This window comes from Rhinolophus ferrumequinum, chromosome 27 (assembly GCF_004115265.2).
Source record: "Rhinolophus ferrumequinum isolate MPI-CBG mRhiFer1 chromosome 27, mRhiFer1_v1.p, whole genome shotgun sequence".
NCBI lineage: Eukaryota > Metazoa > Chordata > Mammalia > Chiroptera > Rhinolophidae > Rhinolophus > Rhinolophus ferrumequinum.
In genome coordinates, this window is record NC_046310.1 from 3,109,885 (window position 1) to 3,125,995 (window position 16,111).

Consider the following 16,111-nt stretch of genomic DNA (forward strand, 5'->3'; position numbering starts at 1 on the left):
CACACAAGGTTTGCCACGGCAGCATTTGAGAGGAAAATTCCCTTTTTTAGAAACAAGTTACCTGAATTAATGAGCTTAGCTGAGGCGCTGACTAAATCAGATCCTTTCCTCCCTGGAAACCCATCAGATGAGAAAATCCTTCAAAGGTTTCTGCTTGCCCTCTGAAGATCAGAGCAAGTCCCATTTATTACAAGTCTCTCCACCTTTAATGAAGGAGATTAGTTTTACTGTGACTTTGTTCTATCCGGGAGCTTTGGCCAAGAGGGAAGATCAGTGACAGGACAGGTGGCACACAGGTCTGCGTGAGCGTGACTTCTGCATGGGGACAAAGGGGCAGCAGAAAAATCACTGTGCCCAGACCTGTCCTCATTACCAGGCCTGCTCAACAATTAGTGTGAAATGCTTGGGGGAGTCATTGAGGTAGAACTGCTATGTGCTGGCCCACAGTGAAATGGATTTCCATTCTTATGGCCATTTCACTGTCGCTATGGTGGACTTCACAGGAAGCTACCAAGGCCTCAGGGGGGACTCATGAATGTTAAGTCACTTCAAGCAAAGATGACCCGTGCAGAATATAGAACATGCATTGAAGACACTGGGACCCGTCTCAACATGATGTGCTCTACATTTAGAAGGAAGGCAAGAGTCGTAAGTGGAACTGCCTACAAACACACACCCAGTGACCATCTGAAGTGGCCCCATGTTTCAGTTCCAGCTGCTGCAGCCAGGTTGTCAGGTGGGAATGTGGGTCCAGGTCTGTGGCTCTCTGTTCAGGTAGCAGCACAGCCCCCCTGGGGGTGTTTAGAGCCTGGGGGTTGGGGTTCACGTCCCAATTGTGCCACCTGCTAGCTGTGTGACCCTGGGAAATTATTTGAGTCCATTAAAAAGTTCTTAGGACTCTCCACTGATTTGAAGGTTCAGGATTATTTATTTCCTTATATATTCTCTTTCTGTTTACAAAAAAAGGACTTTTGGTAGTGCACACTAAAAGCCCAAGTTTCAGTTAAACTGGTAGTCCATAAAACAAAATTTAAAAAATGCAAAGGACATTTTAATGGTGTGAGAATGTACGAAGAAGAGAACAAATGTTAAAGAAAACCAAAGCTCAGGAAAAAATGAATGGTGAGCCTCCTGGCAGCCAAGACAGAAGGAGAAATGCCATGAGTGTGTTGAGGTTGCACTATCCAGCAAAGGGAGACGTGTATCACATTGTCCAAGAAGTTCTCTTCACTTTGGACTCTAAAATTGCTAAACAGGGTCTTTGTACAAAGGACATTTGGCAGAGTAACAAGTAGCAGCTCTATAGAGAAAGAATTTCTAGGCAGCAGCCCCTTCGTGCAGCTCTCAGGGCCGACTCTGGGCATGCTCACTCCTTACTCTTGCAGAGGTATTGCAAGAGGCAGCTGAGCAGAAAGGGTAGCTGGTCTAGATGCATCGTGTTCAAGGTTGTTTGACAAAATAGAGATGAAGCTTAGAAAATCTCGAGGCAAAAATTTGGTATAATCCCTATTTTAGCTTTCCTAAGTATCAACAGTCTCAATTGGCTTTATATGGAAACTCTGTAGCTATAGAGACACCTGAAGTGTTGACTAAAAGAAGATCCATTTACTCCACAAGCCAAGGATGATGTGTGTGGGTTGGGGTTCAGGGGTAAGCAGGCAAGAGTGGGGGAATAGCCTGGGTGGGGTGGGCGGGCAAGAAGTCTGAAAAGGTAACCTTGGGCCCACTCAAGTCGTTGAATGAGTCTCAACAAAGATCCAGAATTCTGCACCCAAAATAGTGGAAAAATAACCTCAGTCTAAATTGTTCAAGGTAGTTCCAATTTTCTACTTCTGTTACAGAAGAACGTAACTCTAACTCCTGTAGGATGGTGGGTCTGAGGCAGGTCTGCCTGCTGCGAGGTTAAAGTTTAAAAGAGCAGCAAAATGTACCCTGAAAATGAGTTCTATGTATGCAATTTTATTGTCTTTCTCCTTCCCTAGAACATAAGTTACACAAAGGCAGAAATTGCTGTCTGTTTAATATTTTCAGGGCATGTGGCAGTGCTTGGCACAAAGTCCGCTCTTAATGTTTGCAGAGCGCATGGTCAGAATTGTGTGTTACTGTACATCCAGATACATACATGCATAATTTTTTTTCAATGCCAATGTTGGTTATGGCATATTTTCTGTTTTGTAGCTTCTGCTGGATATAATTGATAAACAGGTTCATTAGATACTTGAAACAGACTGCTTTATACACAGATGGTATATTCTTTAGAAAATGTCATATCATCTTAAAATAATCATTGTAGCATCTGAGAGTTACTTTCTTCCTTGAAATGACTACATAGCATTAAAAGAAGTAAGACTTTTTTCACTGAATTCATGAATCCTTTCATTCATTCGTCGTTCATTTATCCCATACTCTATTGGTTGTCAGGACTGCACCAGATGTGGTCTGAGGGATCAGAAAAAAAATGGTAAGCCCACAGTACTTGTCCTCTGTAGGGACACGTGATGGTGGAAAATACTGAGGTACTCTCTGTACCAGAACCTCTTCTAGGCACTGTGTGTATAGTACCTCATTTATTCCTTGCAAGCACTCTGTAAAGTAGGTTACTATTGTTCACCATATTTTGTAAATGAGGAAAAGGACACAGAGAATAATGTCCATTTACACCAAGGAAGTCTGGCTCCACAGCCCACACTTCCAAACACTGTCACCATTTCACTTCACTCAGCTTAATAAACAAATGCCCAGCTCAGAGCTAGGCACACTGGACAGACCTGAAAATTACATATTGAGTGAAACCTCTGATGGCCTAACGGACGAGAGGCCGTTTGGAAAGCATCAAACACATCTGCAGGGAACAATTTACTCCCTAAAGCCCATAAATTTTTTGACTCCCTCACATTAAAGAATACAGAACATTTTTAAGTTCAACTATCTCAGTGGTTGGTATGCGTTCTACTTTCCCAATCAGTGTGTAAATTTCTCAAATTTTTCATGGGAGTTAAGTGGCCGTGGAAAGTTTTTTATAGTGAGACAGGAACAATGCTCATTATCACTATTGCGGATGAGTTATGCTGCCATCTGACACATTGGAGGCTGTGTGTATAACCTCTGTGTCTTTAATCATTTTCTATAGGTGCTTGGTGTGACCAAATCCATTTTCTACATTACAGCTACAGAATTTATTACAAAGGAGAAAAAATAATTGTTTGTTGAGGAAGCACTTTTAGTCACACATACACAAATTAAATTGATGTATGAATTCTCCATGGAGAAAGCCTTTGTAAGATATCACTGTTAAAGCCCTACAGAAAATAATTACTTATTCTGTGCAACTAAACGTAGACTGCTCTATTTGTTTATTTTCTTGGTGTGTTTGAAATATGGAGTAAATGGGTGTTATGCAGACAATCGGAAAAGACACAAGTATAGCCATAGTCTAATCTCCTCTGGTTTCTCTCTTATAACATGTTCCTTAAAAATCACTGACAAATTCTCTTCTCTGTCTAATATGCATTGCCTGCATAGGCTATAATGTTAAAAAGGGGGATAATTAGAGAAAACCAGAATGAAGCACCCATTTAATAGACGCCAGCGGCAGGTCCTAGTGAGGAGATGCTTAAATGAAGAGCTGTTATTAATTAATGATCTTTCAGGAACTAGGAGTTATAATTCAAACAGGAATGGTTGTCAGATGACGTATCGGGACCACGAAAGGACATATATCCTTCACTAGAAATAGGGAGGAGCTGAGGAATCTTTCCCCTCTTCCTACTGCTTTTGGGGCATGATTTTCATCCTAACAACCCTCACCCCACAAGGACAGTTCAGCAGGGAGAGGTGCCAGGTACAGCGCTAGGCTGGCTCCTGGACCGTGTGCATCCTGCTGGGCTGCTTTGTGGAACGTGGCGTGGTGATGTGTTCAGAGAGGATGGATCAAAGCTCCCAAGAGCCAACTGCGAGAATTCAAAGGCAAAAAACGGCTTCAGATGATCTGGAAAGTATCTGGGTATAAAATTTCCCGGTATTTTAATTTCTTGTAGCATTTTACCTTTGGGGGCTTTGCAGAATTTAACCAGGGTTGAAGTTAAGCGCTCAGCTGGGTACCAGCCTCTGTCATTTTTCCTAATGAATGCACAATGAGAAATTGGATTATCTTCCTTGGATTTTCTTACTTACTTGCCTAAGCTGCTCAAATCTTCTCACTGGGACAAATTCACTGAGCGGCCTTCCTGCTTCTGTGGGGGAATAAAAGATACAGGGATGCCTTAACTGCAGACAAATCTAGTTCCCTCAGTGAGAGACCACAGCTGGATGGCTGTTCCAAGCAATATAAGTGGGTTAAGACAAGAAATATAGGCCCTTATTAAAATTTCAAGGGCAGCGGAGACAGGCAAGATATAATGAATGGGATTGGAGTTTGGCCAGGTCAATGGTGTTAAAACTCACTCAGAGAAATAGATAAATTCGAGGCCCTGGCCTTTGCTTAACCTCCTATCCAAAAAATGATTCTTCTTTGCCAAAACTTTTGATGATATTCCAGAATATCTGCTTAATAGGTGACTCAAAAGGAATGCTGCCTTCAATTTAATCATCTTGGGCTCTGCAGAACCCAGGTGTTAAGTAGAAAATTAGACAGTTTTTATCTTTATTTGTCTTTTTTTATTTATTAAATTATTGAAATTAATTGCATAGTAAAACATTTAAGTCAGAAAATGAAATTGTCGCATATGAAAGAATATTTCTCATTACAAAAAAGGGCATTAAAGATTGAAATCTTAATTTTATTGTTGAATTCGGGTGCGCAGTTACACAAGAGTTTTATAGTCATCTAGGCAACGTCTTTGTGTTAAAATAAAATTGTTAGCTTTAATAAGAAGAGACATGACAATTTCACGGTTTGCCAAAATTCACCCATAAATCTTCCATCTTAAAAAGATTATTCTAACCTTCTGCCCCAGACTTTATTGATAGTATTTTTACTTACAATAAAATATGCTACGAATTTGCAAACAAAAAATTCTGTCCCACTGTTCTTTTAATGTCCATACTGAAAGAACTTCAAAAACCATTTTTAAAGATCTCCTAAATACCGTCTTCACTGATAATTGGAAAATAGAATTTAATTATGCACATTTGTAATGGCCTGGACACTACCACTGGGCATGGATCTTCAGTTTATTTTTATTATTTTTTTTAAGAATATATCCTTAGAGTTGAAAAGAATGAAAGATGTCATCCCAGTCAACCTACCACTCAACGCAGGATCCCATGATCTCATCTCCTGTGCACGGACCATTCCTGTCATGTAGACCTTTGCTTCTTCACAAGGATGCCTATCCCATCTGCAGATAGCTTTAATTATGTGAAAGTCACTCCTTTTACTGGACTGAATTTGTCTCTGTTACTGCACACACTAACTCTACTTGCCTCCTTCAAAACAAAAGTAGCATGCGTTCAATCTTTATCTTCACCTGGGTACTCGATGCAGACATGTGTTCCCTTTATAACAAACTTGAGCTCTAAATGTTTGATGTGCATGCTTTTCTGCTTGTTTGTTATATACTTCAGTAAATGTTTTTTTAAGAAAAGAAAGCAAAAAAAGGAAGAGGGACCACCAGATCTGGATTCCTGTGGTTTTCCAGTAGAAGGTAAACTGTAATTTTTGAGAGGGATGCTTTTAAAGAAAACGCATTAAAGAAAGAAAGAAACATAGTTTGAGCAGTAGAGAGTATCTGTGACACCTGTGCAATGTTTCCTTCAGACCTTTCTTGTTGTCATCAGGCCACCATGAGAAGTGTTGAAAATGAGCCTGAAATTTACATAGCTGCATCTCAGAGGCATCAAAAGTGAGTCTGTTTCCTCTTTTGTCAGGAGGAGTTGACAGAGTTTTGGATTGGGAAATCCCTCATAAAAATTTTTAATGAATTTATTAAGAACCACTGTAATTGAGAGAAAGAGGGAGATGAGAGAGAGAAGGAGAGAGAGAGAACGGAGAAAGATGGGCGTAAATCAGGCTAATCTATATGTACAAAACAGCTATAGATAATAACTGCCTGGAAAAAAGTCAAATACTAAATAGACCTTGATCTAAACTGTGAATCAAATTAAACAAAAACCGACTTCTCTGTGGAGAGCATGCAATTTTGCTTGGCTGGATTTTAAAAGTCTTCAACAGTTGGCTAGCATCTGTACCATACTCGGAAAGTATTGAAAGTTTCAGGGTACCAAGAATGGCCTACCCTTCTCCTATCTTTTTTTTTTTTTTTTTTTTTAAAAAAAAACACTCTATGGGAGGTAAAGCAGGGAAGTCAAAATGGAAAAAAACAACCAAAAAATATAGTTACATGTCAACAAAACCTTGTGGCCCTACCTTGAGAAGCTAACTCCACAAGGGCAGTGCTACTAAAACATTTGTCACAACCCAATGAAATGAAAACACTTGAACTCAAAGATAATGTCAGTGGGAACCAGGCAGAGAGGGCGACATCGCCTTAGGCTGTGAAGTGGTTTCTTAGACACACGATTGGAAACCTGCAGCCAATACCTCCTACAGATTTGGCACGATCCATAAAAAAAAAAGAAAGGAAGAAAGAAAGAAATCATGAGATCATAAAAAAGGGTTCAATCTAACTGTAAAGCATTTCTATTTTAACAAAAAGATTTCTCACAAAAATACAAATTCTTATAATGCATTTCAGTTTTTCTTGGTAAATCTTAAAATTCTTGATAAGAACAAAGTTGGAACTGGGAAATTGTAGATGAATTGAATGCATGATTACAGAAAGAGAGAAATGAATAAGACTTTACATTTTTGCCCTCACAAACTGGATGAATATGTTGTTAGCGTTATTGAGATGGGGAAGGAGAAGTATTTTTGTTATTATTGTTGCTTTGTTTTGTTGTCATTTGTTTGCATTAGTGTGTGTTTTTTTTTGTTTTGTTTTCTTTTTTTGGAATGCATGGAGGTAAGAAAATAAAAAGGTTTGTTTGAGATATGTTATGTTTGAAAATCATTTTTAGTCTTCTAAATGCAAAAGTTAATGGAAGTTCAGAAGAGGATGGAGTTGGAGATACAAATGCTGATGTCATAAACACATATACAGAGGGTGCCAAAAAAATGTAGACACATTTTAAGAAAGGAAAAAACTGTATTAAAATTACGCTGATGGTAACCACTTTGAGCACCTCTTATAATTGCAGAAGTCAAACGTGACTTGTATTCATCTTTTGTTATCGGTATATATTATTACAATTTTAATACAGTTTTTTCCTTTCTTAAAGTGTGTATACATTTTTTTTGGCACCCTGTGTATATACAATTTAAAGTCAAGAGAATACATGAGATTTCCTCAAGAGTTAGTGCACATAGAAAAGAGAAGACGCCCAAGGACTGAATCCTAGGGAAAGTCAGCATTCAGAGATGAAGAAACAGAGGGGAAAAAAGTTTTATACATGCATCTAATATCTGTTCAAGTTACTTAGAATCTAGACTCTCAAACTTGATCCTGTAATTAAGGAAAAAAGGCATCTCTCAGAACCATGAGCCTAAAACAGAAAGTCAGCAAATGAACAGATCCTCCTACACTCTTCTTAGGAGCTCCTGACTGTCCCACATACTTCATGGCTTCATTAGCACGAAGCTCCTATGTTTCGTGTTTGGCCCTCTCTGGCTATTTTCATTGGATTTAGGTCAAAGGACAAGATTTAATTTTGAAGGAAAAGTGAATGTTTCATTTGTAGCCACCTTGTGCTTGAGGCTGATGAACCTGCAAATGGAGCCCGTGTGTGCAGTCACTTTGCCAGGTGGCTCTCATCCGGGCGTTTCTTGTTAAGAATCCCGCTATTTCTGTCTGAGGTTTGAAGCCCGGACCCCCTGCGGCACTCCTCAGTTCTTTCCATGCGCGGTGCAGATGGGTGAAGGAATAAACCTAGCGTCAGAGGCAACAGTGTAGCGTTCCAGAGCCCCCGGGAGATGCTGATTTTAGCTGGAATAAATGCTAATTGGAGTTGGTGAGTGAACGTTAGAACTGAAAATTGGACTTGGCTTGTGAGACAGTTGGGAAACTTGTTAAAGGTATTATCACGACCATATTTTGATAAACAGAAACAAATTGTTAACGTGAAAAACATTAGTCAATTGTTTCCAATTTAGCTTGGTTGGTTAGAACAGGATGCTTCAAGGGTAAGCACACAGGTCATGAGGTCATTTCTTAATTTTTAGAAGGAACATGGTCATTTGTGTTCAAAAATGCTAATTTATCAAGTTGTTAGGATTCTTATAGTTTCCACTAAATTTGGTCTGGCATAAATAGCATAAACTGGTCCTTCTTACTGATTTGTCTGACTACCTTACTGATGACCATTTTATGGCTTCGCTGTGGCATCTTGTGTTTTTCTGCATCTTTTCCCTCACGTTCTTTCAGTTTCCTCTGGGAAGAGACCATGATGTATTTTCATCATTATATCCCTAAAACTGAGTCCAGTGCCCCAAACCGGACAGCTAAAACATAATAGAAAGAAGCAGCCAACATTCCTTCCAGTAACGGTCAAGGAAGGTTGTACAAAATAAAGATAATTTACTGATTTTGGAATGAACTGAGCAGTGTTATTCAACTCCAGGCCGTCTCCTATCACAGATGTATTTAGCTTACCTTTGAAGTTATGTGACTATGTGGGCTTAAGTAAGCGCATAAACCTTTCGATTGAATGTTTGTGCACCATTCTCATTTCACATTGAGTGTGGCAGCACTGGGCACAAAGTTGTCAATGGCAGTACGTGAGGATATTTTGCCAAAGAAAAATTTTTCATGATTTTGAGGAATTAGACAATAGTAACCATTATTGCGTCCAAACACGAGTTTCCAAGGGTCAGTTCCAATCATTAAAATACCTAAATGGATATTCAGACTTTTCTCAATTATCACATGAAATGAGACTTTGGTTTCTCTGGGCCAAGATACCTGCTTTGCCTTCTGGAAATCCCAGAAGAAACCCTCACGAAATGTAGCCCTCACTCAGAGAAGCTGGGTTCCTCTCAACAGCATTTTCTGCCTCCTGCGCTTGTTTTCACCATTTCTCATTTTCCACAACTTAAGCTCTTTTATTTCTGTCTTCTTGAGCATTGTTTTCTGATTCTCAGTTAATTTCTATTGTGGTCTGTTTCACTTTTGATTATAAAAAGTTAGAAAAATTAAGCTACATATACAACCATTTTCAATATGGAAGGTAACTGTACACATCTTAAAGAGTAATAAACACATCCTGAATTATAATTAAAAATCAGGGAGTAATTCATAGCTATGTTTACCAACCCTAATGGTTTCTTTGAATAGAGCTCTGTCATTAAATGTGTTATATACAATTATTATTTTTATCATGATGGAAATTTTATTTTAATCTAACAACTGATAGCTGGTAAAAAGTAAAATGTGTCTTTTCTATCATCATCAGAGACCAGTGGGAGCCCCTATGGCACCAGATAAAAAATACCAAAATACCACTGCAAAGACTCTGAAAATTAACTGGTCATTGGACCTACATCCTACAAAAGTAGGCCAGAAGATGTTTGCCAAACCTAAACGGGTGATGGCCTGCTAAAATTAAAAAAAAAAAAAAAAAAAAAAAAAAAAAAAAAAAAAAAAAAAAAAAAAAAATTCACGTAAGACTCAGAATGTCCTAACATAATATCCAAAATGCCCAGATACAAGTTACAATCACCCATCATACCAAGAACCAGAAAAAACACAACTTGAATGAGAAAAGAAAATGAAATGATGTCAACACTGAGTTGAATCAGATGTTGGAATTATCTAACAAGGCTTTTAAAGTAACCATCATACAAGTGATTTAATAAACATTTACAAATTCTCTTGATGTGAAAGAAAAAAATAGAAAATATCAGGAAATAAACAGATGTTACAAAAAAGAATAAAATGGAAATCATAGAGATGAAAAATATGATAGGAGAAATAGCAATTACTGGGTGGGCTCAATAGTAGAGAGGAAATGAAAGAGGATAAAATCAGTGAATCTGAGGACAGATTGATGGAATTTACCCAATCTAAGCAACAGAGAGAAAATAGACTGGGGTGAAAAAAATGAACAGAGCCTCAGGCACCTGTGGAAAAATAAATAGCCAAAGGCCCGTAATTTGTATTATAAAAGTCCCAGGAGTGGAAAAAGAAAGCAGGACTGCACAAGTATTAAAGAAAAATTAGATAAAGACTTTGAAAATTTGGCAAAAGTCATTAATCCACAGATTTGAAAAGCTGAATGAAGCCCAAATAGGGAAAAAATAAAATAAAATAAAATAAAATAAAATAAAATAAAATAAAATAAAATAAAATAAAATAAATTGATACCACGACACATAATAAATAAACACTTGAGAACTAAAGACAAAGTTAAAGGTATTATCACTTTCCTATTTTCTCTCTGCAAACAGCCAGCAAAATGATGCATTAGCTACACGGGAACACCAATGCAATGACAGCAGATTTCTCATTTAAAACCATGGAGTATAGAAGGAAGTGGGATGGAGTTTTTCAGATGCTGAAAGCAAAGAATGGTCTGTCATGAATTCTACATTCATCCTTTAGGAAAGAATGGACAATAAAGACTTGCTCAGAAAAAGAACCATGCTGGTAGCCCGACTTCCAGCCTCCAGAACTGTGAGACATAAATTTCTGTTTTTTATTAACACAACAACAAGAACAATCTAGAAAAAATAAGAACAAAATAAACCCAAATCAAACAAAAAGAAGGATATAGTAATGAACAGAAGTCAATGAAATTGAAAACAGAAAACAATAGGAAAATCAATGAAATAAAAAGCTGGTCCTTCGAAAAAGCAATCAGTGAAATTGATAAACCTGTAAAAAATAAAAAGAGAGATGATACAAATCACTCATTTATCTCATACTTTATTGGTTACCAAGTCTGCGCCAAGCGTGGTCTGAGGGTTTGGAAAGAAAATGATGAGCCCACAGTCCCCAGTGGGGACATGTGATGGTGGAAAATGCTGAGATTTTCCTGTACCAAGACCTCTTCTAGGCATCGTGCGTGTATTTTCTCACTGGAAAATTCTTCCAAAATATTTAAAGAAGAATCAGCACTAATTTTAAATAACCTCTGCTGGAAATAACACTGTCCCTGTTTGTAGATCACAGAATTGTCTATGGAGAAAAATCCCATGGAATTGACAAAAAGGAAACTCCTAGATGAGTTCAACAAAGTATCAGGATACAACATCAGTACACACAAATCAATCACATTTTTATATACCAGCAATGAATATATAGGAACTGAAATTAAAAATACAGTATTATTTACAATCACCCCAAAGAAAACAAAGCCACATTTTGAAGATGAAAAAAAGAAATAAATAAAGTGAGGAGCCTGTGATACTGAATCAGCATTTGGAGGACAATTGATTATGATAACCCATTTTTGGAATTCACATGGGTGAAAAAAATCAACTATTTCATTACACCATGAAGATTTGGGGCAGCCAGGACTTCTGAACTCATATAGTCATTCTTGGCACATCTTTAGAAATCAAGTCCAATACACTTTTATGGAGCATTTCACTGCCTCTCCTGTTGGGATTTGCAGGTTCGTTGTTCAACCACATCCTTTTGTCTGACGAGGCAATATTAGCAATGGCCTTGGACTTCAATAGAATCTCCTCTTTATGACCCTAAATTTAATACTGAAATAAAATGATAAACCCCCCAAACCTTGTTCCAAGAAGGATTTAAAAGTAGCTGACAAAAATACATACACTCTACCAAGATCAAATAATTTTGAAAGAAATTTTAAAAAGAGGCAACCATAAGAAACAGAAAGAGGAAATTTAAATAATCCCAGGGGTGAGGTAAATACATAAATATGTTTCAGAAAAAGCTATGTGCTATTAGAACCCAAGCTTACCTATAGATTTCTAGCAGCCTATATGACTGGAAAATATGCTGTATTCCAAGATTTATTTCAGGCTCTTTATCATTTATAAAGATTTATTTGCATGCATTTTATTAAGGGAAAAAGCATGCAAGCTAGAAGTTTTTCAGGAAAAATACTACTTATCCTGACATGGATACTGGAGAGGCCTTTCTCCTGTGTCCTCAAAAAGGGGACAGCGGAAGGAAATACCATCTTCTAAGAGCAATACCATCTTACAGCAAACATTACCATGAATCAAAGATCATTAAACTTCAAAACTGATACTTTGAAAAAGGGAGTACTCTCAACCGACCCTCCTTTTTTTCTTATTTCCCATTTACTTTCCTCAGAAATCCCAGTGACAACTGAAATATTTTTCTCAGGTATCACTTAATCTATTGAGAAAGAAATAAAACAGAAATCTGGACTGTAATTAGCTTTTTTGTGCCATCTAGGCAATTGTAGGTAAATTCCTATTCATGACCAAATATGAGTACAGTCTCCAAACTTCTGGAAGTTTTCACAACATAGAAACAGACAGAAACACAAATAGTCATTGGAAGACATAACCTGAAAATTTCCTCTGGGTTTTAGAGTAACAATGCTGTAGAAAGTGAGTCATTTGTTTTATATACTGGGACAATTTTAGCTATAGGATAGTTGAAGAAGATTACTTGAAAGTAGATGATTGTTCTCAGTGTAAATATAAATAAGTACATTAACTTTTTAAAAGCAAATGTGAGTAACAAAAATCTAACATCACTATAAAAATTAGTAACATAAAAATTCCAACATTTTCTAGAAAGTTTATAAGATGAAGAATTTCAGTTGGGCCCCAATTGCCAGTATAACGTATAAAAATCTCTCCCCGTTCATATACCTCTTCTATTCCTATTTGTAACATTTTCCTCATGATTTCAGGAATTATGGTTTGTGAAACAAGACTTTCCATACCCACAAGGGGGACCCTTTGCACCATAGCAACCGAGTTTATACAGCACAGATTTACTGCTAATACACCATTTGGTTAAATGCCTGATCTACCATAAAATGCTAGAAAGTCCTGTCCCCCCTTGGGCCTCACCTGTGAATCCAGGTGGACAGAGGCAAATGTAGCCGGAAGCTGCGGGGATGCTGAGTGAGGACGGCGGCCCAGCCAGGCGGCCATGTTGTTTTTGTGAGGACAGCTCCACACACTCCCCACCAGACTGGCAGGGGTCACCCATGCATTTATTGATGTCGGTCTCACACTGGGCCCCTGTGTATCCTGCAGGATACACGTTCAGAGGGGCTGCTGAGTCAACGCTCCTCAACCCTGGAACGGATGCCAGAAAGGAGGCTGGCCACCGTCCAGGCACCACGTGACAAGAGGCTGTGCCACTCTCAAGAAGCCAGAAGGGGAAGCTGGTAGGAGGAGGGTCCACGGACATAGACAGCAGGAGCAGTGGAATCACTTGTATTGATATATTGACTGACATTTTCTATAAATATGTGATTAATAGGGCTTGAAATAAAATGGGACTTCAGGATAAGCTGGGGTTAACCTGAACATCTTAACTGCAGGCTAAAATGACTGAATGAGGTTCAAATAGTATTCATCAACCATTTAGATTATAATCCTAGTTGAGCAAATAAACTAGAGAACTGACTATTAATAAGCAAATAATGAGAATATGATACGATTGCTCATTCTGTAATTTTAATAAAAACCTGAATAGGGTCATACATTAAATTATAACAACAACATAAATTCTGGTGCTCACCAGTACAATGCATTTGTCACATATGACCCTTGGGGTCTTTCTCAAGCATCTGAAGAAGAAACTTACAGTTGAAAAAGGAAACTAAAAGCACATGTGAAACCAAGATCCCACAATCCTTTGTGGTGACCCTCCCACCGGGAACCCTCAGGCTCTTAAACCTAAACGTCTACTTTTTAAATACTTTGAATTCATACTTAAGGATAGATGAGTACAAATACTCACTCAACAATGGTTTCACAACCAGTTTTTATAAACTGGCATTTGTTGCGCTCCAGAGGACTTATGGAAGAAAGCTCCAGCTATTTTCAATTTTTCTTCTCAGTCTCAAGACTCACACACCGACCTGGGGAGGAAGTCATTTAGAACCTTCTAAATCCATTTTTGCTCTCTGGTTCATGTATTATCTTATTCCCTCCGTTCTGATTTATAGTCTTGCCGGTCCAGTCCCCACCACTGAGGCCTGTGGGGATTTTGTTTGCTGTTCCCTTTAGCCATGTGTATAAATAGACCCCTTCAGGCAAGGCTCTATTCAATAGTTTTGACAAGTTTTTCTGTAAAACTCTGTACAAAGAAACAATATGATACTGAATCAAGTCCCCAGGGTCCTTACTTTTTTTTTTTTTTTTTAAACAAATCCAATCTTATCTGGGGAACAGGAACATTTTAAGATAAGCATTTAAGGTGACTGACACATCTGGTAATTAATTACTTTGGAAATGAGGACCCTATGCAATTATCACAGTGGGTACTTGCCATGTGTTTAATGGCAGTGGTCTCGTGATCGAAAGCGATGCTCTTTTCTTAGACATAGAATAGCTTGCAGCATCAAAGCTTCTCTTTATGTACAACAGTGAGCAGAGGGTACAAAGACGTTCTGAATTTTCTGTCTAGGCCAAATCACCATCCATCCAGTCCCCCGAGAAAGAAAGTCGGAAGCAGAAGTGTACTAAATCTGTGCCCCTATCTTTATGCCCACGTCATGTCTGTGTCCTAAATGAGTCTCGTGGCTGCCCATTCCCTGAGTGGCACCCTGGCTACGCTTGTCTTTATTCTGGCAAATGACTTCTCTCTTGTCCAAACTAGTGAGAACTCTTTCTCTTGATTCCTGCCTTTAGGTTTATTCCTCTCAATCATCTTCTTCTAAAGCGCCCGAGAGTTCTTTTTCAATGAACAAGTCCAATGTGTCACCTCCCTGTCCCATAGTTGGCAGGGCAGACAAGCAGCATTGTGAGCTGGCTTCTGTCTTATCTGGTCCCAGCCCCATCTCTCTGCCGCCAGCCCTGCAGAGTCCAGCACATTGGAACAATCACTCAGAGTTCCACGACTGCATGTTCTTTCCTGCGTGTGCTTGCTGCCCTTTCTTCCTTCTTCTTTTCCTTCTTCTCGTCTTTCCTTGAATAAATGATAGGCTACTACCATGTTGCCCTGAAAATAAGCCTGGGTCTTATATTAGTTTTGGTCTCATTTTCAGGTAAACACGGTATGTATTAGCCACAGGGTCTAGTCTCCAAATAGGAGCTTTATATCTATTACTGAATTTAGCTTCAAAGCAACTCTATGAGGTGGACATATTATCATCACCTGTGTTTTATAGATGAGGAAACTGAGTAGTTAAGTAACTTGTCCAAAGTCACACAGCTTCTGAGTGTGTTTCTGGGACATGCTTAGTAATCTTTCCAGTTTTCCAAAGAGGTGCCTTCTCTGTCAAACCATCCCTGTACTTCTTCTCCCCTCATTTCCTTCTATAGAATTTATTACAGCTTTTTATTGTGCTAGACACATTTCCCCCCGCTTTCTCCCTACTACAACTTAAGCTCCTTGGAAGAAGGGGCCGTGTCTTTTTTGTCCCCAGATCCCTGGTATATACTAGCTGGCACTGGAATCCATGTGGCTTGCATGCCTGAATCCATGAATGAATGGAACACATCCTGGTTTGTCTTTTTTTAGGCAGGTCTTCTTAACCACCTAACTCCAGGACAAACCATCTCTCCTGTAATTCCCCCTCTTGCTGTAGAACGTACTATGTAGCAGTAGGGGCCTGTTTTGAGGACCTAAGATATGCCGGGCTCTATTTTTGTAATTTTACTCCCACTACAATACTACTACAAGTAGTTTTTCTATCCCTCACTTGCAGATGAAGAACTTAAGAATTAAGAGGTGACTCACCCTAATTAGAGGCTGTCCTGTCCAGAGTGTTGGTTGAATGTTGAGTGTTGTTTGGTGACATGGATGTGGAACGACATGTTTGGGAAATTTTTCAGTATTTGAGCCAATGACCAAAGGATCACAGACATGCCCTATTAATTATCTGAAGTGGGAAGACACGTAACGTACACGGATTTCTGAGCCGCAGAAGAAACGTCCACTTCCTTGTTCATGTTTTTTTTTTTACGTGCAAAATATTTTTAACC

At 38.6% G+C, this 16,111-nt stretch overlaps 1 protein-coding gene across 1 annotated transcript in view; it reads right to left on the reverse strand.

Annotated features, from left to right (window-relative positions):
- CRB1 (crumbs cell polarity complex component 1) overlaps nt 1–16,111 on the reverse strand; it is an 83,171-nt gene that overhangs the window by 51,562 nt on the left and 15,498 nt on the right. The window contains 1 exon segment of the mRNA XM_033099359.1: nt 13,022–13,204. Within this exon segment, the coding sequence (XP_032955250.1) occupies nt 13,022–13,204 (183 nt within the window).